Source organism: Drosophila navojoa, chromosome 3, assembly GCF_054131105.1.
Source record: "Drosophila navojoa isolate 15081-1374.11 chromosome 3, UAZ_NAV_1.0, whole genome shotgun sequence".
Lineage (NCBI taxonomy): Eukaryota > Metazoa > Arthropoda > Insecta > Diptera > Drosophilidae > Drosophila > Drosophila navojoa.
The window spans coordinates 24,724,775-24,748,687 of NC_142891.1; the positions used below are offsets into that span (position 1 = coordinate 24,724,775).

At 35.4% G+C, this 23,913-nt stretch overlaps 1 protein-coding gene across 5 annotated transcripts; it reads left to right on the forward strand.

The window, feature by feature from the left end:
• Window positions 1–3,456: 3,456 nt before the first annotated feature.
• On the forward strand, window positions 3,457–23,560 carry Dh31 (diuretic hormone class 2). Of its 5 annotated transcripts, none has more exons than XM_030385340.2 (5): window positions 3,462–3,576; window positions 3,660–3,764; window positions 21,639–21,748; window positions 22,696–22,818; window positions 22,916–23,560. In XM_030385340.2, the coding sequence occupies exons 3-5, from the start codon at window positions 21,657–21,659 to the stop codon at window positions 23,049–23,051; spliced, it is 351 nt and encodes a 116-aa protein (XP_030241200.1). In that variant the 5' UTR covers window positions 3,462–3,576; window positions 3,660–3,764; window positions 21,639–21,656; the 3' UTR covers window positions 23,052–23,560. The 5 variants fall into 5 exon arrangements, with proteins under 5 accessions (XP_089113489.1, XP_089113487.1, XP_030241200.1 ...); XM_030385339.2 differs by having other exon boundaries at window positions 3,463–3,576; window positions 21,639–21,751; XM_089257364.1 differs by having other exon boundaries at window positions 3,468–3,576; window positions 3,630–3,764; window positions 21,639–21,751.
• The last annotated feature ends 353 nt before the right edge of the window (window positions 23,561–23,913 follow it).

The following is a 23,913-nucleotide window of genomic DNA, read 5'->3' on the forward strand; positions in this document are numbered from 1 at the left end:
GCTCTTTGAAGTATGTTGATGGATGATGAACCAAAGCTCTGACGTCATGAGCTATCTTTAGCTACCCCAAATCAAAGGTCAAAAGGTCGCAAAGCTGTCATAATCACCTATGCACAACGAGATGCAGAGACCTAGGCCAAAAGCGACCTTGGAATTGCACAAGTTATGCTACTCAATTAGTCTAATGTTCATTCAAACTCGTGCGCACACACTCATTTATGTAGACATACAGGTTCTATTAGGTGTAGGCCATCACTACACTCCAGAGATTTAAATCACGTTTCGCTACGTTTATGGACAATTGACTACGCTGACCACGTCGAAAAATAACATTGCAAAGCTTTTATCAGTCGCATTATCATTCATCAGTGGCCTGTCAACTCCCTACTGTAGCTATAAATAAAAACAAATGTTATGAGCATGCGCTGAGCATGTCCGATTTTTCAAATATTTCCTATTTTTAAATATTGCGGAACAATATTTTGTAGATGCTCTTTTTAATAAGTTCTAATATCACTATAAATATTATAATAATAATTAAGTTCCGTAGCTTAATATTCCAAACTCGAATTCGTGATCCTTTAGGACTTGTAGAAATGAAAATGTGTGTAATATTATCTATCTAAGAAAACTAGACATTAATTCAAGGCTATTTCTTCTATATAAGCCTTTAATGCATAGCTCTAAGTATTTCCTCCAAAAATTCCCTCTGGGTATTTACTCTAAGTCTTAAATGCTTAGTTGAACGAACACACATTTCTTTCAAATCCTTCCTCAAGGTCATTCTTTTAATTATTTCCTTCAAGTATTTTCTTTCGAATGCTTTGCTGAACGATCACACATTTTATTTTACTTCACTTCATTTCACTTTACTTGTCTGCACTGAACGGCTGACCCCCACCAGGGCGACTGAAGAAATGCTGCAGCTGCTGCCCTTTATATAGGGCGAGTTTCACTCAGATCCCAAGTCGCTCTCAAATGTTGAGCCCGATGACAGGTAGAGCGGCCGTCAGATCGTTACAGACGAGCTCTAAATGACCAATGAGAGCATTCTCTGCTGCTGCGGGCAGTCTACCTTTGTTTTATTCAAATATGAATACCAAATAAAAGTGCTGCATACATATACATATATAACTTACATGATCTTCTGTAGTTTTATTTTGCCTCTTGCTTTTGTTGGGCACATAGACGGAGAGACAGACTGTGAGACAGATAGGGAGTGAGAGTAGATATACAGACATATAAACGAATGACATACAAACACTCATAGCTAAATCGGATTACCTCGTTATGCTGCTTAAGATTAAAGAATTTTGATATGCTACTGATCTAGAATTTTCTTTATTGTTTTTATTATTTATATACATTTTATGATTTTATGGTATAAAGAGCCTTATAATCCAGTAACCATCGCCTTGCTCAGGTTGTGTGCTCTATATTACATAAACAGTTGTATTACGCACAATTTCCGACAGATTACTATTAATATTGATTATGATTGATTATGATTCATAATAATACATAAATGCTAATCAATCATCAAAAATTGAAAACCTCTATCTCTTCTAATATTTTAGACTGCATTTAAATAAAGCTTTAGCTGCATAATGAACGTTTTAAATACTTATATAATTTATATAAATTATTGCTTATCACCTCTGTGTTAAAGCTCTAACAAATGCACACAATATGCGTATATCAAGCTTTTATTCATTATCAGACAACAAAGAAATACCCTACGAAATAATATATATATATATTTGTATACATGTTTATTTTATTTTTATCGCATTCGGTCTCAGCTGTTTGAGTTCTGTTTTTGTTTTGTTGTTTATTTCAGTAATATATTTAATATCTCCAAAGTCGTGTTAACTAACTTTTAAGTTAACAAATTGATGAATGAATCCTTTACAAGTACGCAATTAATATGTATAGACAAATAAAAATACTCTAAACAATTGTGTACTCATGCACGCATTTGAGTAAGTCGCATTAAATATTATATATATACATATATATGTGTACATATGTATACAAAGAAGCTTTTATTATTCATTGTGGTGTACTTCTGTTCTATAATTTTAGTTGAAAGGGAAAATATAATTGAATACTCACAGTTATTCTCAAAGCGAATGCCACCATAAGTGTATGGACATTCATAAAACTCGACTTTCAACATGGAAAATATTGTAATTCGTTCACATGGACGGCAAGTAGAGAAAAGCTTTAAAATTACTTTTTTGGAAATTATTAGCGTACCGTAAAATATTTATTCAATATTCTATTTCATTTCAGATTCCAGCAGCTTCATTTAGCTGTACTTCGGGAGGAACTTAGCTGATTTAATTCTATAAGAACTGAAGACAATGCCAAGATAAACATAAATTTAAAAAAAATCAAGAAATTAACGTTCAAATATATGTAAACAACAATTTTGAATAATTCTAAATTCTAGTTCTCTAATTTCGAACTTATTGTGAATTACTTCCATCTCCTAATCTCTATGGACAAGTCTTAGGAGACAGCTCAGCCAATATGGAGAGGGCAATAACTAATAACTCAAGAAACAGTTTTGCATATTTGTTTTCAAGTTGACTCTAAAGCTTGCAACATTTGCGAGCAATCCTTTAAAAGCACTTTCTAAATCCTTTTGAAAAGTTCATATCCATATACATGGGACTCATTACGCACAGCGCATATAAACAAAAGCGTGAAGCCCACTAAAATACACCATGACCTTCTATAAATATTACGAGTTAAATAAATAAATAAATTATATGCCATTTCGATAGTCACTGCGGAAAAGCATGAAAACCACGTGTACGCCCATCGGTTGATAATGTAGGCTAAAATATGAAGCATATTGTATAAAACTAATTAGATAAGAGTGTTATAAAGCCGAAACGCCCCTCATGTCGATGAATTAATAAGCCAATGGCCATTTTGTAGCATGGAGAGCCAAGGATTTATATATTAGATTTTGGCTGACGGCTGCCAAATATATGTGCAACTAATTGAAAATAATCTGTGGCTGATTAGAGTGATTCGCTGGTTAGATGATTAGCTGATAAGATCGCGTGACACACTGTGTGTGTGGCGAGCGCTAATTGTGCGTAATTGCTGTCTGATAAACCGATAAAATAGCGAACTCCTATGCTAAATACCCGTGGCTCTGGCCGCGTACCACGTGTTGCACATTGCTCATACGACGCGTGGTCCAACAATGACTGCGCATAATCTTGCATGGGCAACATCAATGTGGTGGGCGTTCGTTTGGTTACTCGTGTCGTCGCTATTTACCTGAAAGAACACACACACACACATAGATACACACACGCACACACACACACACAAACATATACAGATTTATACATTGCGTTGAAATCTTTCGAATCCTCGTCCACTTTGATACGAACTCTGGAGGCACGAACTGAGCAAACGACTCGTATAAATCGAGTGCGCCTTGGCACCCGATTTTCACTTACGTTTCAGTTCCAAAGCAGTGCAGTTATCGGAGCAGCGGAAAGTCCTGAACGACAGCAGCAACAGCAGCAGCAGTGGAAGCAGCTAGCGACGGTGAATTCAAATCACAAATTCAAGTTCAAAAACATTTTCAAAGTGATTCACAGTTTTAAATAAATTTTTCTTGTTTTGTGCAGTTCTTGAAAATTATTCACAAACTCAATAAAATCTGAAAACTAAGCAGAGTCTGCCAAGACATAATTAAATTAAATTATCATCAATTTATTCGTTCGAAAAGGAGGGTAAGCGATAATACTAAAATAAAATAAGTACTATGCGATTTGAATAAATATTTTTAAATTACAAGAGTTTTTGTAATTCAGTGAAATGCAATCTTTGCGTATTTTCATTAAAATTTTTGTTTTAATTTGAAAGGAAGGAGCAAACTAATTCCGGATTTTTTTTTAAACTTTTGGAAGGTGTGGTTTCCTTCATAAAAGTAGGTTTAGTGCTTTATCTGCTTTATGAGAGACTGTGTCTAGATTCCTTTTCTACACAATTAGTAATGTTTTTCTTTTTGATTAAAAAACTAATTTGATAAAAGTTTACTATTTTGAAACCAATTCGGAGTACCTTAAATCACTCCTGTTTATCCAGAGAGAGTTGTTTGAATGAATTAAATATTATTTTGATAAATAGGAAAAGCATATGCAATATATCTTCTGCTATAGCATTTGTATATGTATATGAAGTCCATTATTTTAAATCATTAACATCTATACTGATAGAAAAATTGTAGGTCTACAAATCCTTCCTCTTTAAGGACTTGCGATGAGCCTCATCTGCTTTACTAATATTCCATAAAACAAAGTAGTACAACTTCGCATTTATTTGCCACATTTACTTACCGTTAATTTGAATGCTACAAAAGGGTTTATTCATTCTTTCTGTTTGTCTTTCTATTATTAAAAACTATTGAACTAATTTAAATACAAATTTTACATAAAATATCAAGTTATTCGCTTTTTGCTACCATAACGGGACTGTCAAAGAAATTAGATTGCTTCACCCAGACTCCGTCGACTGTGCCACCCAATTCACATCCAAAGATAGCTCAATTCAAAACTTAATGTTTTTCGATTTGCCAAAAGCTTAAAGAAAACATAATTTACAATTTATCCTTATCAGAGATCAACAGTGCAACATTACACTGGCAAAATTTGGCAACACTTTGTGATTCTCGCTGTACAAGTGCTAAAGTTGTTATTTTTACAGTTACTACATATATTTATTATATATTTATTCCAGCTTAAGCTTGAACTAAAGGTTACAGCAGCTCTGCTTTGTAACCTTTGAGATGTGAATCTATATTTCAAATTATCAACAAATAATGTTAATTCTGCAAAACTACAGTAGCTTATAATTGTCCACGTTTTCTTAGACAACAGAGTAAGAACAATTTAATGAGACCAGTCGACTTTCATGTATACATATGTTAAAACATCGAATCCCTGGCTTTAGACACCCGCACAGCCAGTAAAGGCTCCATTTATGATTAGTGCCAATGGGGACCAAAAGAGTGTATTAGCTCTGCAAGCCAATGTTGAAGCTGGTACATATACCTACAGAGACATACTTAAATATATTGACTCTAATTTAGTTTTATAAAATTTCACTTCATTTGCATAGTTAAATATCTCCTATTATAATCACATTTATTTACATCACATGGATTTATTTAATGAACTGAAAATTTCATATGTAAATATACCCACAGAGCTAAAGATTATATTCCCGACATATGTTATGGCAAAGGTATGTGGTATTTGAGCTTCTACTTTCCAGAAAGGCGTAATAAACCTATTTGGAATTTAACTTGCAACTGTCCTAAGCCTTTGCCAGTCAGACAGACCCACACGTGGTCCTTTGGCCCTTCCTGGATGTGTGCTCGGCCAAGGACATTTTGTTCTCACGTTGCTTTTTTGTCAAATTCGTTCATGCGACCCTTTTAATATCGCAAAAATCTTTTACTGAATATTGTGAAATTAAGGTAGATTTTGTACCTTTATTATTTTATACTTTGGCAAAAGGCCGGGCAAAAGGAAAAGTCTTCGGGATTATCGTGCAAATTGCAAGCTCCAATAAGCGACATCTTCCTAAGTGAACGAAATGTGGCTTTTAAATTTATATTATAGAGCTTAAGAATGATACAAAAAATATTCGCTTCTGTTGAAATTGAAACTAAGCCGCTGATGCCATTTTCGGTGCGCATTTGAGCAACATTTTCTCGTGCTACTATTAATATAAACACAAATCGCATTTAGTTGAATTTCTTATGGTGCTGCTCAGCGATTCGCATCAGTGAATTTGACACTAAAACTCTCTTTGCTATATCAGTTTGTATGTCTTTTCGATATTAAATGTGGGCGTTCAGTTATAGCAAAATTTAAAAAATCATTTGAATCAACCCGGAGCAAACATGGAGATATAGTCACTCACTTTAAGGAGAATAGTAGTTAAATAAATAGTATTTAAATCAATTATAAATCTTGATCTCGATTTGTGAACTTTTGCATATTAATTAGTACATTTAATTTGATTTAATTTATTGCATCAATAGTAGATCATATTTGATCAAATTGGCTCTGAAGTTAAAAAACAAATGACTAAAATAATATTCAATAGTATGTGTGCTCTATGTGTGCTAATGTAGCAAATATTCTTGTTGGAGCAATATAAATTAAATGACATTCAATTGAAGTATTTAACACATTCTATTACCCAACTGGAAAAATCTTTTAGCACTAGATTCTTAAAAAAATATACGAGCTCTTATACTTGAAACAAAACTATTGAAGCTATCCAGGCACTGCTGCACTATCGATTCGAATAAACATAGTGAATAGTATTTTCTATTCAGATAATGTAATATTTTTTATTTTTCATTTTAATGATAAATAAGAGAATATAAACCTCACACAAGCACACTTAGTATAGGGACAACTTCAATTGAAATTAATTTTATATTGAGAGAAGTGGAGTTAGTGATAGCCAACAAGTTGGATATGAGGGATTCGAGTAGTTCTAGAGCCCCAAATAAAATAAAATACTTTATTTCATAAAATATACAACTTCTGAGAATTTTCACCAATTTCAGTAATATTTGTTTTAGCTGTTTTAAACTTTAAAAGTCAAAATTGAATTTTTTCTTTTTTATTATAAAACCAATCCATTTATTAAATTTTAGATTATTAATTATATACAAAAAAAAATTCATTAATAAAAATACTCACATAAATAATTGAAGCAATTTCACATATTAAATTTATGCAAACTCAATTTCAGTCTCTAAAAACTAAGATTGATCATTAAATATTTCCCAGCGGCTATAGGGACAAATGCTCCATAAACATTGAAGACAATTTGTTTGTACAATTCAGCATGCTCTGACCACTCTTATGTGCACAGGTGTCCATTCGGACAGAGCTTGAAATCAAAAACTATTTAAGACGGCCGGCCACGCCTCCAGTTGTTTTTTTGCGGCTGTGAATGGTGACAAACTGCTGGGTCTCCCATTGTGCCTGCCTAAATTTGTTTTCTTTAAATTTACAATGAATAAACAAGAGTAAGACCTGAGATGGAAGGAAGGCAGTGCGCGTAACGGCGAAAATACTGAGTTTACTGGATTTCCGTTTCGTTCCCTCTCTTAGTTTGGCTCCGCTGAGTGCGAGTCTGTCCAGAATGCGAAAAAATGAGAAGAAAGGAAAACAAGAGGAACATAATACAGGGCATCTGCTTTTCATCGCAAACTTTTTCGCTTTCAATTAGTTCATAAAAAAGTTTTTCTTTTGCATTTTAAGGCATACCTGAACACCAATTAAAATACATTTATGACGCTCAAGTTAAACGGTCAGCTGTAAGAGCCCGTAAAAACTACTTCTCAATACCCGACGCTGTAGTATCCCTCGTTTTTTTTTTCGGCAACTTAATTGCTAGCCTTTCTTTTTATTATATTTTTTTTTGTTGGGGCGTTTGTTCTTTTCATTAAATTAACATATTTTTATTAATTAAATTGTTTACGCAATGTTTACCCGCAGAAACTTGGGCGGGCGGCACTTGATGACGTCGCTTTTTGGGTTGCACACACACACACACACACACACACTCATTCACCCACACATACATGTTCTTGAATTACCATAGAGCTAAAAGTTCTAAACATTTTGTTTCGAGCTCTGCTGCAACTGTCGCAAATTAAACATTTCTCTAGTGAATTAAACATTCTCGAGTAAAGAGAGAGTGTTGCAAAAATTATAATTTTTACGCACACCATGAACTCATTATGATTTAGCCGAGGATGTCATTAAATTTCAAGTGGCGCCGAGCATTGCGCCATATTATATTATTATGGATATTGTGATGATTATTATTATTATTCTGGACCATGGAATTAATGCTTTTAGCCATTGACTGTTGCTCATTCGAATTGGCCACGGAATTTGAATAAAAAAATGTTTATGTCTAATTGGATTGTTTTTGCGGATTATGGGTTAATGCCTATGAACGGCATTACGGGTATATCATTTATGGACTACCAGGCGCGAAAAAATTTGCTTAGGTGAGTTGGCGGAGCGGAGACTTTTTCTTATAATTTATTATTCTAATAAAAGTACTAAATCAACCTGATCAATCTCTTGATTTAAGATTGCAATTTCAATAATATCTCTAGGAACTGTAACGCCATGACCAGAATATTTGCATCATAAATTTAATATAACTTATTTGTAGAAAATTCCAGTTGACAATTTTATGCCTTAGGGCAGATAATATTTGCTTGAAGCTTAGTTTGCTTAGAGCTTTGCATACCGTCTTCTGTAAACACAATTTTGTTTAATTAGAAACATATACTTGGTATGTTGTGCGCTCAACAGTGACAAAAATATTTGGCATTAAATGCATTAAATGTTAAAATTTCTTGAAACATATTTATTACAAAATGCAAACTTTGTCATACACAAACAATTTGAAAGCCATTGAGCCAACAAACCAACGAGAGCCACATAAAGACGACTTTAACGCCTTCGTCGGGGGCAGATTGAGGAGCAGAGGACGCTGCTTGAGAAACAAGGAACTGCATGTCATTGGCATTTTCCCGGTAGTAAAGAAATGCTTATGAAAAATGCAACATAAAATATTTTTTAAATGCGTATAAATATTTTGTGAGGAGTTGCAGGCGTGAAAATATTCAAATGAAAAGAAGAACGAAGATGTAATACCTTTCTATTTAAGCGTTATACTAACATTCAGTATATCAGTATATCAAAAGTCTTATTTCTTATTTCTAATCGATTTGAAAATCTGTTAGAGAAAAATATGTTTGAATAATAGTAGAGCTCACACAGAACTTTAACATTGATCAACATTTCTTGTATTAACTAAAAATTTGCATGCAAAGCCATATTTCTTAAAACTATTTAAAAGGACTTGCATTTAATCAAAGTAAATTGAGCTTTTTGTATTATTTGAGAGATTATCTTACGCTCTTTTAACGAACATCGCTTCGGGAGAGATACGATTGGCGCTCACACAATGAGACTAAGTATGTGAGCAAACCCAACCAGGAAGAATCCAGAGTGAAAAAAGTTTCTCTCTAGTCGCGAACGAGCCCTTTGAAGAGCCAACGCAAACGGTTCTCTCTGAGTTTGTTCTCAAATTGCGAGTGAAGTAGCCAAAAGTGATCATTCAGAAGATATTGAATTTTAAAATTTAAGAAAATTTATACTGCAAGAATATTAATAGTAATTAAAAGCAAACAAAAAATAAAATAACACGTAATTTAATCATATTCTGAGAAAGCATAAAACAATTTATAATTAGTTATTTTTTGTAAATATTGATTAGCTGGCTTTTCAGTTCTTAACAGCCGTATTTATTAATGGGTAACTGCCCATCATATAGATATTTTTATATAGACATATATCTATCCGACGTTTAGAAGTTTCAGTAATTTGCAAGGCAAAACTAATTTATTTGCTCTGATTTTATGATATTGACTACAATCAATTTCTAGATAAGTTTTATTGGGTTTACCGTAGAACTTATGAGTCCAGATATATAGAGCTTATTGAGTCAGTTCTACTACAGTAAACAATGCTCTATTTGATTAGAGATAAGCAGAGTATTACAATTTCAGCCTATTTTGACGAAAAACTTTATTAGTTAATTATCCATCGGCGTATAATGATAAACAATATAAGAATGATGACTACAATGATGATGAATTTCTTTTGAAAATCAAATATGGTTTGAGCGATCAAGGTAAACAAGAGTTACCAAATCCATTTTGAGGACTTTGACTTTCTATATAGAATTTTTGTTATTAAACTTAGCACTCGATGATAATTATAGATAATTTCGATTAAGATATACATACATATGTATATAAGTCACCTGAAAGTAAATTTTCTCTCTCATTAAGCAAAACCCTCATGGTGTGCAAATACTGCTCTTCTGCTCGTTCGCAAAACGCTGAGCATTGAAACAAGAGCAAACATTCAATGCTAATGGAAAATATTTGCAAAATGAAATGCTGCAGCATCATAAATTTGCAATTTGATATTAGAAAGGTGACACGCACGCGGTACTTGGGCAATTGGCATTTTAATTTGAATGCCGATCATAAATGCTGAAATACTTTTTGAAACGAATTTATTACAAAATGCAAACTTTGTCATACGCACACAATTTGGAATCCTTAAAGCAAACAAAACGAGGACTGCATAAGGCCGACCTCATTCACAGGAAGGAGGGCGGGGTCGTTGTCGTCAAATTAGGGATGAGAATCAAGTGAATGCATACATGTCTTATCACTGGAGTAGGTTGGCATTCTCCTCGTGCCATTTACATGGCTCCGGCGAAGAATTGCAACATAAAATACTTTTTAAATGCGGATAAATATTTGCAAAAAAGAAGCATAAAGGCGCTTGGGTAAAATTAAATATCGTTGCTATGCCCCAGCGCAAGCGGCAGGAATCGTGTGCTCCACTTTGGGGCAATATATGCGTATTTTGAATGGCAATAGATTGCAACTCGTGTGTCCGCTTAGTTGAAGTCAATCTCGATTAGCTTTATTCAATAACCAATGCACAATAAGTCGAGCAGCTTGCATGAATAGCCTTTGTAGTCTTTGTAGCAATTTTCCAGTTATATCGACAACAATGATTTAGTTTGCATGACATTTGCCACAAGCCTCAAATTAATCTGAATAATCGGAAACCGAGCAGAAGATTTATATTGCTAGAAAGAAAATGATGAAGCTTTGGGTGAAACATTTAAAATGAATGCTCAAAAGAGAATGCAATTCTATTAGCCAACTTTAAGCTAATATGGGCATAGATATTAAGTTCTGTTTAATCTAGCTATCTTATGTTCATTTGAATATTTCTTTATGCTTTTTGCCATCAATTATCTATGCTCTCTCTATTCTGCTTGAATTCCTTATAGTTGGAAAATCTGTCATCTGTGATTTGCCTCCTTCTATCTCCATATATTTTAGCGCATTCTAATCTCAAACTTGCTATGCTTCAAATTTGAATTTAAAACATCCGCATATTCAGTCCACAAAAATTTGTATTCGTATTAATCCTATAAATTATACTCAGCTTAACATCGAAATCCGCAACCCGAGCCGAAAGCAGATGAGTCGAGGACTCGGGTTTCGGCTTTTGTTGTCAGCGGCTGACTCCGGTGTGTCATAAAATACGAGGCTCGGCATTCTCTGTGGCGCTATTAGCACGAACATTCGTGCAGCCATTTAAATGACGACTCATAGCATAACAGCTAGAAGAGGTGAGTGTTAGCCAGAGGAGACTGTACAGTAGATACCCTGTAGGCAGTGTCGAGTTGTGGCCACAGACTCATCGTCACAGTAAACACAGGCAGTGAGAAAACATAGAGATGTTCTAGGGAGTGTAATATAATAAAAAAAAAAAGAATATAAATTTTATTGTAAAAAACAATGTATAATATAATATAATATTATCTGCCAAATTCTATAATAATTATGATCTCATCATATTGAATATTTTCTGCCATACAAATCAAACTTATGATATACTTTATAATTATACTATCAGAGCACAGATTTCTAGTTATAGAATACAAAAAAACCTATTCAAAGCTAGTAATTAAACGTTGCAACTTTCATGTTGAAATATATTTGACTTTGCTGTTCAATTGGCAAACAAAGTATATAAATTACATAGTCCTTGAGCCTGGCTGTGTTTACAAAGTTAGAAAATATTCAACACAATGTATAAATGTATGTAAAGATATGTGTGTGTGATGCCGGTAGGTCGGTAACGTAAAAGCGAACACAAAGGTCGTTTAATAGAAAAACATATTTACATTTGCAGCCGCAATGTCAGAGTGCAAAAAAGTTGCCCACTCGATATTCAAATAAACTGAGTGAAGAAAGGGTTTCTATTTGATTTGGCAAAAGTTGTGTTAACAATGCTCGGAAAACATAAACAAACAAATGTCAATTGTGAATGCGGCAGTGGCAGCACATACAGCAGCTCGACCGACAACAATTGAGAGCTAGTCAGGGAATTGAAACTGCGGCTGACATCGCGAACGGCAGCTGAACTCGACTCGGATCTCTAATGGCAATTTAATGAAGCCGGAATGAGAGAGCAGCAGAGAGAGAAATAGAGGAGGAGATGGGGAGAGAAGTGATATGTATGTACACATTACCGTCGATATGTGCTCGCGATTTATATGATGGCAGAGTGTTCGAGGCAAGGCAACCCAAGCCACATGCAACAATTATACAAAGTGCCGCAGCAGAGGCCGTAGGTGCAACGCACAGTGGGGCGTTTGCTCATTTACACCATAACTTTTAAACTGAAGACGATATTGTAAAAATCTAAATGACATGCACAGCCTGTGTATTAAAGGGTCGGGGGAATGTGGTTAAAAAAGAGAAATTACAGCCAAATTTTTTATAAATATTGTAAAGATAAGATTTCCCTGCACAAATCTATAAAAAATCACTCTCGAGCAATTAGGAGAAATCAGGTTTACTAAAAATAATAGGTTCTAAATTAATAATAATGTAATTTTGATATAATCAAGAACCGAAATATCATAGATTTCACGGTTTACATATGGAAAATTGTTTATCATTTTTCGCTTTCTTTTTTCGTTTGGTTGATATAATTTCCTTTGATGTATTCTAATTGTTTTAATATATTTAATACAATTTTCTTTTCTTTTTAAAATGAAATTTAAAATAATGTTAATTTATTTAATTAAATTATCAACTTAATTTCTATAGCAACCTTATAAATTCATATATTTTCAATTCAATTTGACTATAACTGACCCTTGGGTAATTATCTGTCAATTAGCATTGAACAAATTTAAAAAGACTTTCATTAATTTTCTGATTTTTGCCATGTTCTGCCGGCCGAGGCTCCACTGTGCTTCGCATCGGCTGAAAAACTTTGCCCAACATATTTTGTACTTGCTCCCAAAAGCATAGTTGGCCCATTATTTAAATATTTTGCACTTTTGTTTGGCCCAGTGACGCAGTTGAGAGCGCTTGGCACATGTGGGTTTCCTTCATTCATCTGTGACGTACGCAAAAGTTTATCAGCGTCAGAACAGAAAAGTATTTTCAAGTTAGCTCGCAGCTAGTAGTCAAAAAGCCTAAATGCTGCATTGCTAGCCAAATTGTTGTGAATGTGAAAGGAGTCAATTGTAGCTGAGATTCTACAGCATTCGATCCGATGGGCTTTTTGGGAATAGAATCTTCAAAGGCTTGGCAACAATTCAAACCGAATTCAACAATTCAAATCACCTGCGGCTAATTCACGAGATGCTCACTTTAAATAAATAAATAAACAATTCGAGAGCGAAATCCCAGTGGATGAGAGCCACGGCCAATACCTGTTGGATTGGCCGCAATTTGCGATTTTCTGCGCGCTGAACACCTTTGTGCAATTATTTTAATCTGTCTCGGACATTTCTCGCATAATTTTCCATCATTTCGACGTGGAGGCGACTCGCAAAGGAGCAGCAGGCTCTACCAAAATCTAAATAAAAGTATTCCTTGGGTCGCAATGAATTTTTAAGTTAATGTAAAGAGCGCCCAGGTACATAGCTGCTGCTCACATTGACGACGGTTCAATCCGTATCTCAAAACAAAACCAAAACCAAAACCAAAACCCCAAAACTCCCAGCTCTGCCATCATGTTTTTTTTTTCTTCTTCTCTTTTCTTGTAAATGTGGCTCAAACCGAGTCCCAAAAGTTGCTTTTGTCGGCTCAACGCTCGTCCTGTTGCGTGCGATGCTTTTAGCTTCAAACGTTAAATGTTTGTGCGTCCTGCTGAACATTGTCTTGGCTTGGCTGTCTTGTGGCACGTCGTGCACTCTTTCCACCCACCTCCTGGTGCCCCTCTCCATCAAGGATGCGGCATGTGCTTTAGGACAACAATTTCTTTTTGTTTTGGCATTTGAGCAGCGCGTGCTCCTCCAATGATGACGTCGCCATTCGTTTTTCTAGTCGCTGCCGCAGCTCGTTATTTCGTTGTTCGTTGTTCGCTCTCTAAGAGGCACCTTACTGCTCGTCCTCGTCCTCGTCGTACCGTTCTCTTGTATGCTAAGAACTTCTATTCCCCAGGGCAGGATCCCAGTTTCGGGAGCTACATTAGAGGTTGTAATTACTTGACGTCAGTTTTTTGCTTTTTTTTTGTCTTCTCCTAAGTGCGCAAGTAAAAGTAAAAGCCTTCAGAGTCCAATTCTCTAGTAAGGAATTAAGAATTATTCAAACGGAAGCCAGATAACTTTGCTTTTATTTTATTTATTACTTTGCAACGTTTGAATTAATTATAATGAAGATTAATTAAGATAAACTAGATGAGTATGTAGCATAAAATTAATTGTAAAATTATGGCTTTTTTATGTGAATAATTACTGTAATATGAAGACCTGCTAAATAATAATCAAAATGAATAACTAAATACCTTTTGAATGTAATTGTAATTAATTTAAATTTGTAATACAACAATATGAAAAATATAAAATAAAAAAACGTAAATAAATAAATTCAATATAAAAATATATTAAATAAATAAATTAAAATAAAACGATCGAAATTATTAAAATATGAAATACAAATATTAAATAATTTTAAAAATTATATATAAATAATATAATAAAACAATAAATCAAATAATAAAATAAAATAATAAAAAATAAATATATTAAATTAAAACTTATTGTAAATTAAATAAACGAAAAATATATAAAAAGCTTTTAAAATTTTAAATAATAATAATAATAAATTCAATTTGGCGGCAAATTCTTAAAAAAAAAACTTCAGTATCAATTTCTCAATATTCTTAAATTTTAATAATCTTAAAAATATAAGTTGACATTTGACTTACATAAGAATCTCTTAGTTGGCTATGCATTACCTCTACAGAGGAACGCCCGAGGACCTTGGTATTTCAGTGAGGATTTCCTGAGCATTTGCACTGAGTGTAAAATTCAATTCATATATTCTGAGAAGTGCTTAAAAATATTTATGTTTCATACTTGAGTTAACTTAAGTGAGCCTTGAAGATATAATCAGTTGGGATTATAAGTATTTTTTTTTTTATAAATATTTCTTATGTTTAAGTTTTACTATAGCATCTTTAGTTGCTGTAATACTTTAATTATTTCAATAAACTTTTATGGCAAACACAAATGGACTTTCTAGGGCTTACGTATATTCGCTGTAACCCCAAGTTAATTTAACTGTATGCAAAATGAAAGTTTTATGAACACGTTGTTCGTATGAAAGCTGTATACTGTAAACGGACATGGCTTATCTGGGAATCGTATGCTACTGCGACTTTAAAGTCGTGGAAGTCTTCCACCTCTTACACACGCCTGCACACGTTATACTAACCTTTTAACTTTAATGTCCAGCCAGAAGTTTCTTGGGAAGTTTTGTAGACTTTGGTGATTTGGGAGAATTACGTGACAACTGCGGTCGCTTCATTTCCGCATGCCAAAAGTTGCGAAATAAAAATTGTAAATTATTGAAACTATTTCAAACTGTGCTAATAATAATATTTATACTACTAATTTGCTTTATATTACGACGTTCTCCGTCTGCTGTCAATGAAAACAAAATGAATGCGCTCTGGCAGAGTCGCGCAATTGACAGTCGAAACTGATTGGCAGAGCAAATCACAAATCTGGGCAAATAAAATGCTTGGATTAGCGACTTCTGTCGTCGCGCCAAGACGAATGCGAATGCGAATGAGAATCGGAATCGGAATCAATCTTACTGTTGCCATTGCTGGAACGCTGAACGACTTGTTTGCTTAATTTGACAAACGAAATAATTTGATAAATATCTAAATGGCAGCGCACAGACACAGCTGGAGGCGGGCAGCTTCCAGCGGGCTTCGGGCAGCAGTGCGACAGGCCACCCATCGGCGGCTTTGTCGCTAATTCAATAAGCATCCAATTACAACGCGGCAAGCGGCAGCTTGACAGCTTCTCTGCGCCCTTTTCCTGCCCTGGCAACCCGTGCCATGTCCTGTACGCAATTTTCATTTGGCATTATGAAACTTTAATGCAACTAGAGTGCTGGCACTCGTGTAGGTAATTTTCGTAATTATTTCTGACTTTTGGGTTTGATATCTGCGAATTGGCCTATATATTAAAGCCAATTCAGAACTGGCAAGAGAATTCAAATCAAAGCAGCTTTCATTTATTTTACTCTTTGGAGTCAGTCCGAGAGACGGAGACCAGCTCGCAGAAAACGAATGACCCAAATTCTATTTCAGACTTGTGACCCAAGTCCACGTCGGCGCCGAGCCCCAGCCCGAGGTCTATAAAGTCATAAGTACGTTTTCAGTTACCAGCACAGCAGGTGACCATCTACATTCACATTCACATCCACATCTGTGTCCACATCGGAGCAGCATAGGGAGACGTAACGAGGTGTTGACCATAATCAACGCAATGCAATTTCAATGTCTGCGTCTCCAGTTTCACTTTGGCCAGAACAAACCGCACCCAAGGCACACTGTCAAGGGCTCTGCAGTATAATTTCTATTTTTATATTCTGTTTACTATCTCCAGAGGAGTATATACGTTTTATGACTATCCACTTTGAGAGCGAGCGCATCAGGCATTTTGTCAGCGCTTTAGGGTTACTTAAATATAAACAAAAACTAAGAGCAAAGGTTGACTTGACCTGCTTTATTTGAAGTGTTAATAAAGCTGATCTATACCATATTGGTGATAATGTGTCCATCTCTTGTTTATTTTTACATATATTGTGCCTTTGATTCCCGGTTGTTTTACAAATAAGTGTCAGCGACTCAGCTCATACAAAATTAAAATGTTTTGAAGTTGGTTTTATTCTTATTAAAAGTTAGTTATTTTACTACAGCACAAGGAAACGCCTTTAAAATTAGAAATAAGTAAAGACTAAAGCGATATTATTTATGAAGGAATTTATCAAATATTATTGGAAACTCCGGTTTCAAAGTCAGGTCGATTGCAGATTACTTTCAGGATTTTATAAGAAGAAATATTATTATACTATACGAGTTTTTTTTTTATATTTATTTTTTTTTTTTAAATACAGAAAATAATAAAACAAAATAAATTTTATTAGAAAAACAAGTTTATAAATTCATGGCTTAACGAATAAATATAATAAAAACCTGGCTAATATCCACCCACTAAAGAGTATTTAGTTTTCGTGATATCTGAGATACGCATTATTTTCGTGCTTTTCCTTTGGCTACCAAAGCAATTTACATGCACCACATACACGTGTATGTGAGTATGAATGTGTTAACGATGTTTGTTTTAATACAAGCAAAAGTTCTGGCACATGATGGAAATTAAAGCAACACGGCGGCACCTTTAACCAAGTGGCACTGCAGGCTGTCAGGCAGCATGTGTGCAGACCAAGTTTTAATTTTTGTTGAGCTTAAGTGGCGAGAAAATTTGTGTTAAGCAAAACTGTTTCCAGAAGCGACACCAAAATTTTACCAAAAACTAACTATTAATTGTTTTTGGTAAGTTTAAAGTGCAAAATTGATAGCTTAACCCCCTCCAAGTTTTAAGCACATTAGTTCTTTAGTGAGTTTTCGTAAATATTTTCAGTATTCATATCAGTGTCAGGGGCAGTGTTGTATAATTTGTTTATGTGCGAAGTTTGAGAACACTAAAAACTACGCTCTGCTGGTATTGAGGGATGAGATGATGATGATTTTTTAGAATTTTTTGACATAAAATAAAGTGCAGCCCTAATGTAATCTACTTAAATACTTACAGTAATTATTTTTGAAGATTTTACATTAAAGTTAGGAATATAAGAAAACATACAAGCCTCTTCTAGAATCTCAATAATTTATTTTTTATTATTGTATTAATTTATTACTATACATTTATTTAAAGAATTTATTACTATACATTTATTTAAAGAATTTATTACTATACATTTATTTAAAGAATAATCTACAGAAATGATTTTCATATAAACAAATGTATAATTTTTAAAAATTTAATTCTTCCTTTTTTGTTTAAGATAATTTATATTTCAGCTTGTCATGTTTTTTAGTGTTTATTAATTCAGGGAAATTCGTTTGCATCAAGCTTCGCTGCGAGCGTCATTTGAGACAACTATCAGCTGCATTTTATAATTAATCGTCTGGCACTTGGCTGGCTCAGAGCATAAAATTCATGTCACTGAATCAGCGAATCACTCCGACGCGCGATAGCACGGATAGCAAGGAGCACTGGAGCAGCGCCGCAGCAGCTGAAGCAGAAGTTGCAGCCAATACACATTTCATTTCAGCCAAGTGTGAAGTCAGATGGCAGGCAGGCAGCAGACAGGCCACGAGTAGGCGTGTGTGTGTGTGGGCCTGCAGCTGAGTTTGCTGCGGACAAGCATTATAAATATTTAGTTATTCGCAAATCGAGCGCAATATGAATTGTGCACTGACCCAACAATTGTTGATTATCTGCTTATTTGTGCGCAAATATTATATTATATGTTTATTATTTTTGGATAATATTTTATTTTTATTTGCATTTGTGCTAAGCCTTTAAGCCTCATCGTGTACAAATACAATCGAATGCTCGTGAGCTGGCTCACGGTTGGCTATCAGACCCAAGAGCAAACAAATCCAAAGCCGTATGTATGAAAAACTAATCGAAATTTATGTGCGCTCTGCTTTACACTCCACTGAGCGGGGCAACTGCTGCAGGTACCCGGGGCGTATACGTCATATATGTTTGTATGTATATATATGCATATATATATTTACGCACCACTCATTATGGCTGCGCAGGCGGCCATAAATCAAATGCGAAAATGATTGATAAACGGTTGGTCAGACAAGCTCGCTCATTCATATGCCCATCGCATCACTGAGCAGTCGTCGCCTGGACAACAAATGCTCCAAGTCACAAGCCACAAACCACAATCATACGCTCCGTGGCACCAATGAAAATTTCGAATGGCAACAAAAGAACAGACACTGGTTGCTTCTAAGAAGCACGCTCCCAGCTAATAGCGTAGAGGGAACTAAGTTTCTACTTAGATATACTCTATTTGTTTTTAATATACATTTTTAATTCTAAAAAAATAGAATCGACTGTCTGTCATAGTAAATAATACTATTCGATGGACGCCTATGATACTAGCTTTGCCATGGATTTTCCAACAACTCATTTGTTTTGGTTGAAAATATTCACAATATGACTTTGCCATCATATTCTCCAGACACACTAAAAACCAAAATTAATAGAAATATACTTGCTTTAAAATAATAAATTGACTAATTAATTACTTAATTTTTAATTTAAATTTTCGCTGTCAATTATTTACTTTAAGAATAATATGTAAAAACAATTGTTTCCCCCACAAAATTAATTAATGCAAGGTAATATATTTAAGAAAAAAATATCTGTTTTTAAACATTTTTATTAAATATACAAAATATATAAATAATTAACAAATGCATGATTTCAAAACAGTTAATATACCCCCTCCAGAGCCTCGAAGGGTATAAAATGAAACTGAGATGAGCGGATATTGTCCGGGGCGGCGTAAAATCGGTTTATTGCTTTATTTGTTAAAAGTGCGATGAGTGTCCATTCGTTCGCTTGATGTGTCCCAGTTCAGTTGAGCATTTCCCGCTTGTTGCTGCGGTTCGATAAGAGAACCCGAGGCTAGCAGATGGCACACAGCCAGCAACCTGTAGCTTGCCCCAGTCACAGTCACAGTCCCAGTCCAAGTCGCACTCACTGTCACAGTCACAGTCACAGCCACTGTGAAGAGGCAAACGTGTGGGTCATAAAATGCAATCACATATTGATCTTATTGTGCGCGTATATGACTTCGTTTGGCTTTCTTTTGAAATGTTGGTCCAATTTATTTGATTTGGAATCAGCCTTTAAAACGGGCTGAAGACTCGCAGAGAAACCCGCACGTCTTCTTATCTCCGAGTGGCAAATGGTCCTTTATGACCAAACATTTCCTCGACCCAAGCAGTTGAAAGTTAAAGCGATTTCTCTTGACTCCCTTTGTAAATAACTTAAAGGTCTGCACAAAGCAATTGCCCCTCGTAATTGCCCACTCACGCATCGGGCCCTTTTCTTTTTTTGCACTTGACCTCTTGCTGGCTGCGTTCTCTGTCCAATGCAAGAATTAATTAGTCTATGGTAGTTTGGCTGTGAGCTAATTCAATTAGTTGAAGATGTGAAGTAAATAAGTGAAATTCATTCCATTTCACGGCTGTCTTAAGCCCAGTCAAGTGTTTCTGTCCTTGGCGACAGCTCTTAATATTCACCTGTAGCTGAATACATATATTAAATTACATTTAATGTCTAATGATGGAATCTGAATAAGTTTTAAATATAATTAATCAAATCTACGGGATATTAAATACATTTTATATCAGTTCTGCACTGGAAATAATTATGAAGAGCTAGTTGTATATTTGGCGAAAACAGATGATATACATGTATATATTTATAGTTATAGATAAATTATAATTAAGTTTATTCTATGTAAATACATTTATACTCTGTTAATCTATACTAAATATTATTTTGTTTTATATTTAATGTGAGTTTAATGCTATCGGAATAGTCTTAAATTATATTATATGGTCTATGCATATGCAATGGTCTATGCATCACTTCCTTTTGAACTCCCACTAATATGCATATGAATAACTAAATCAATCATTTTCTAAGTTGAAGTTGCTCAGATCCGTTGGTAGATGCAAGAATTATATGAAATTTATTTGATTTTGCTATTAAAAATGGCTCGGAGCACACGCGATTGATTTCCGGCGATCCCTCAGTTCAGTTTTGTTTAGTTCATCACACACATTGAAGGGCCTGTGGGATGACAAATATCGCCGCGTCTATCAACGAGAGTGCACTTTGAATGTGCACGGGTATGCGCAGGTGCATGTGCCTGGGGGCACTTCCGGGCAAACGACCGAAGTGCCAAATGATTAAATGAGAGCCCAGCTCAGAGTTGAATGTCAGAGTCATGCATCGGACATCGGGCATTCAGAGGCGGACAGGTGCAGTGGGCCAATTCATTTGAAGTGCTCTCAGGCGATGGGGGCGTTTTGCCTGGCCACTGATGTCAGGGAGTTGTCACAGAGCTGTTAAACTTTCGCAACTGTAAACATAACAGTGACAACAGCATTATGGGCAGGACTGGGTCAGCCGACGACAGGAAGTGGGTGCAGAATGCAAAGCTGAGGGGCAAAACGAGTCGAACGACTGGGCAGTAGTCAAATGGACAGGAAGTCAAGCCATGGAAAGAGAGCAGAGGACAGGGACAGGGGGCAGGAATGTGGGCTTCTGTTTCGTTGAGTAGTTAATGAATCACCTAATGGGAAAAGGTATACCTCGGACTTCCGCTTGTGGTCGACTATGACTAGGGGCTGTCCTGCCGATCGATTTTTAATTGTTGGGGAATACTGCTCATACGCAAGGTGGGCCATGAAAGTGGGAGCTTAACTCTAAGTAGCTTAAACTAAAACGCTCTAACAATCAGACCTCTGATAATTGTTTTTCACACACTCTAACTGACTTTCTTCTCATTCTCTATCTCCCTCTATTTTCAGCTAATAAATCGCAGCACAATGATGACAAACCGAATTGCGTTCGCTGCCTTGGCCGTGATGAGCATCTGCCTGCTGGCCATCTCGCGAACCGATGCAGCCCCCATGCCCAGGTAGTTGTAGAATATCCTTAGCTGTATGCCATTTATCTTTATCGCACACGAACTAATTAATTCCTGCCACTTAAGCTGCGAATTCTGAATTTTGTATAAAAATATTTGCCAAAACCAATTATCCGAGAGTGTTCAGAGTGCACGAGATGGTGATGGGGAAAGGTAGAGGGACAGGGCGGGAGAGAGTTGGTTGAGGGGAATTTAACTTGGGCAAGGCTAACCAGCAGGCAAACGGCAGCGTAGAGAGCATTTTTGGCATCAGCCAAGAGCTGGCAAGCTGAGAGCTAAGAGCTGAGATGATGATGCTAATTTCAACAACGCATATAGAAAACTGTATATGTATGCATGTGTGTGTGTGTGTATGTGGCTGCGCGTGTCCTTTGTCAATTGCACACTTTCCTTATTCATTCTTTTTTTTTTTTTTTTTTATCTTGGAGTTCTCTTTTGCATTAGCATTTTGAATATGCCTCGCAGCTCGTAGAAATTTTAATTAACTAAATGTAAACTCGTGCTGATGCGACACTTTAAGCTGCAAACATTGTATTTTCGTGTTTCAAACTCTCACTAAGACGACAGCTGAGGCGCACACACTTCTTGATATGCTTAGAGTTCTTTTAACGAGGCGACTGCTCGAATGGAAAATTACATTCATTGACATTTCTCGCACTTTCTCTCTCTCTCTCTCTCCTCACAGAGAGTGGGAGTTAGAGAGTGAACGTTGACATTCGATTTCCATGCAAATGCCAGATACGCAACAAATGTAAATTACAAGGCAAAGTAATTAGGGAGCCTGATTGTTTAATTACGTTGGCAGGCCGGCTGGAACAGCTTTGATTTGTCATTGCATTGCATTAATTATTTATAGAAGCGTCAGGGCAGCCTAATATGAGCATTTATAGAGATTTTAATATCTCGCTTCACTGACCCCCCCTCCCCACAATATACAGTCAAAGCTCCAACGGCGGCTATGGCGGCTACAACGAACTCGAGGAAGTGCCCGACGACCTCTTGATGGAGTTGATGACGCGCTTTGGTCGCACCATAATACGAGCACGCAACGACCTGGAGAAGTAAGTATTCCAAATAATCCCATGTATACAGTCCTAGCGCTTCCGTTCTTATTGTATTCATGTTATCCTGTTTCCCCTTCCTCTCTCCCCTCGTTAGCTCGAAGCGCACGGTGGACTTTGGCTTGGCGCGCGGCTACTCGGGCACCCAGGAGGCAAAGCATCGCATGGGCCTGGCCGCGGCCAATTTTCCGGGCGGTCCTGGACGGAGGCGACGATCTGAGACCGATGCTTAAATTTGGGCAACAACTACGCGATAATCACGATAATCTCTTACTTCAAGCGAATTCTACAAACACGTTACAGGAAGTTACAAGAGCAAACTACAATTTCCATTCACTTGATGCAAATGTTTAATTTTTATTCGTGTTCCGATTCGATTCAATTAAATTTCTATTACAACTAACTATATATATATATACGTAAATATATATATTGGATTTACTATGTATAACTTACACAAACACTGTCTGCATAGCACAAAGAGTTTAAAATGTTCTTATATATACTATATACATATATGTATACCATACTGCAAATTGTTGCTACACTGTTGAAAAAGTTATTGCACCATCAAACTATAAATGTTAAGATCATGATCCTCTCTCGCTCTCTCGCTCGTCTAAATGTTCAAAAACCAAAGCAAAATACCAACAACAAAAAAAGAAGAGTATTAACATATATGAAAAAGTAATCAAATATTTAGTAACAATTTAAGAACAAATAAAAATAAATATAAAACAAATGAACTGTAATGAAACTCGCGCAAAAAATCTTTTAATAGGTATGCCTTAGTATTAGCACACACACAAATACATATACATATATATAATATATACATATGCTAGATGTGCACGTGTCTTGGCCCTTGAACCGAAAGGTAGTTCAAGTAAGTTTCCCGCCTCAAAATTTGATTTGAATATGTGAAACAGACGTTATTCAAATATTCCTAATTTTTATTTTATTTTGCTTGGGGTCTACTATATATACTATATTATATATACATACATTACGATTTGCTTTGTGCTTGAACTCGTCTATCTGTGCCAAAATTCCATTCATTCTGAACTTTAAACTCTTTCAAAGGGATTTCCTGTA

Excerpts from the sequence above, each read along its gene's own strand:
- Dh31 (XM_089257361.1), top strand. The coding sequence starts at position 21,657 with ATGATGACAAACCGAATTGCGTTCGCTGCCTTGGCCGTGATGAGCATC. Across the intron at positions 21,752-22,695 it reads GCAGCCCCCATGCCCAGGTA|TCAAAGCTCCAACGGCGGCT; the intron begins GTTGTAGAATAT and ends CACAATATACAG. Across the intron at positions 22,819-22,915 it reads GCACGCAACGACCTGGAGAA|CTCGAAGCGCACGGTGGACT; the intron begins GTAAGTATTCCA and ends TCCCCTCGTTAG.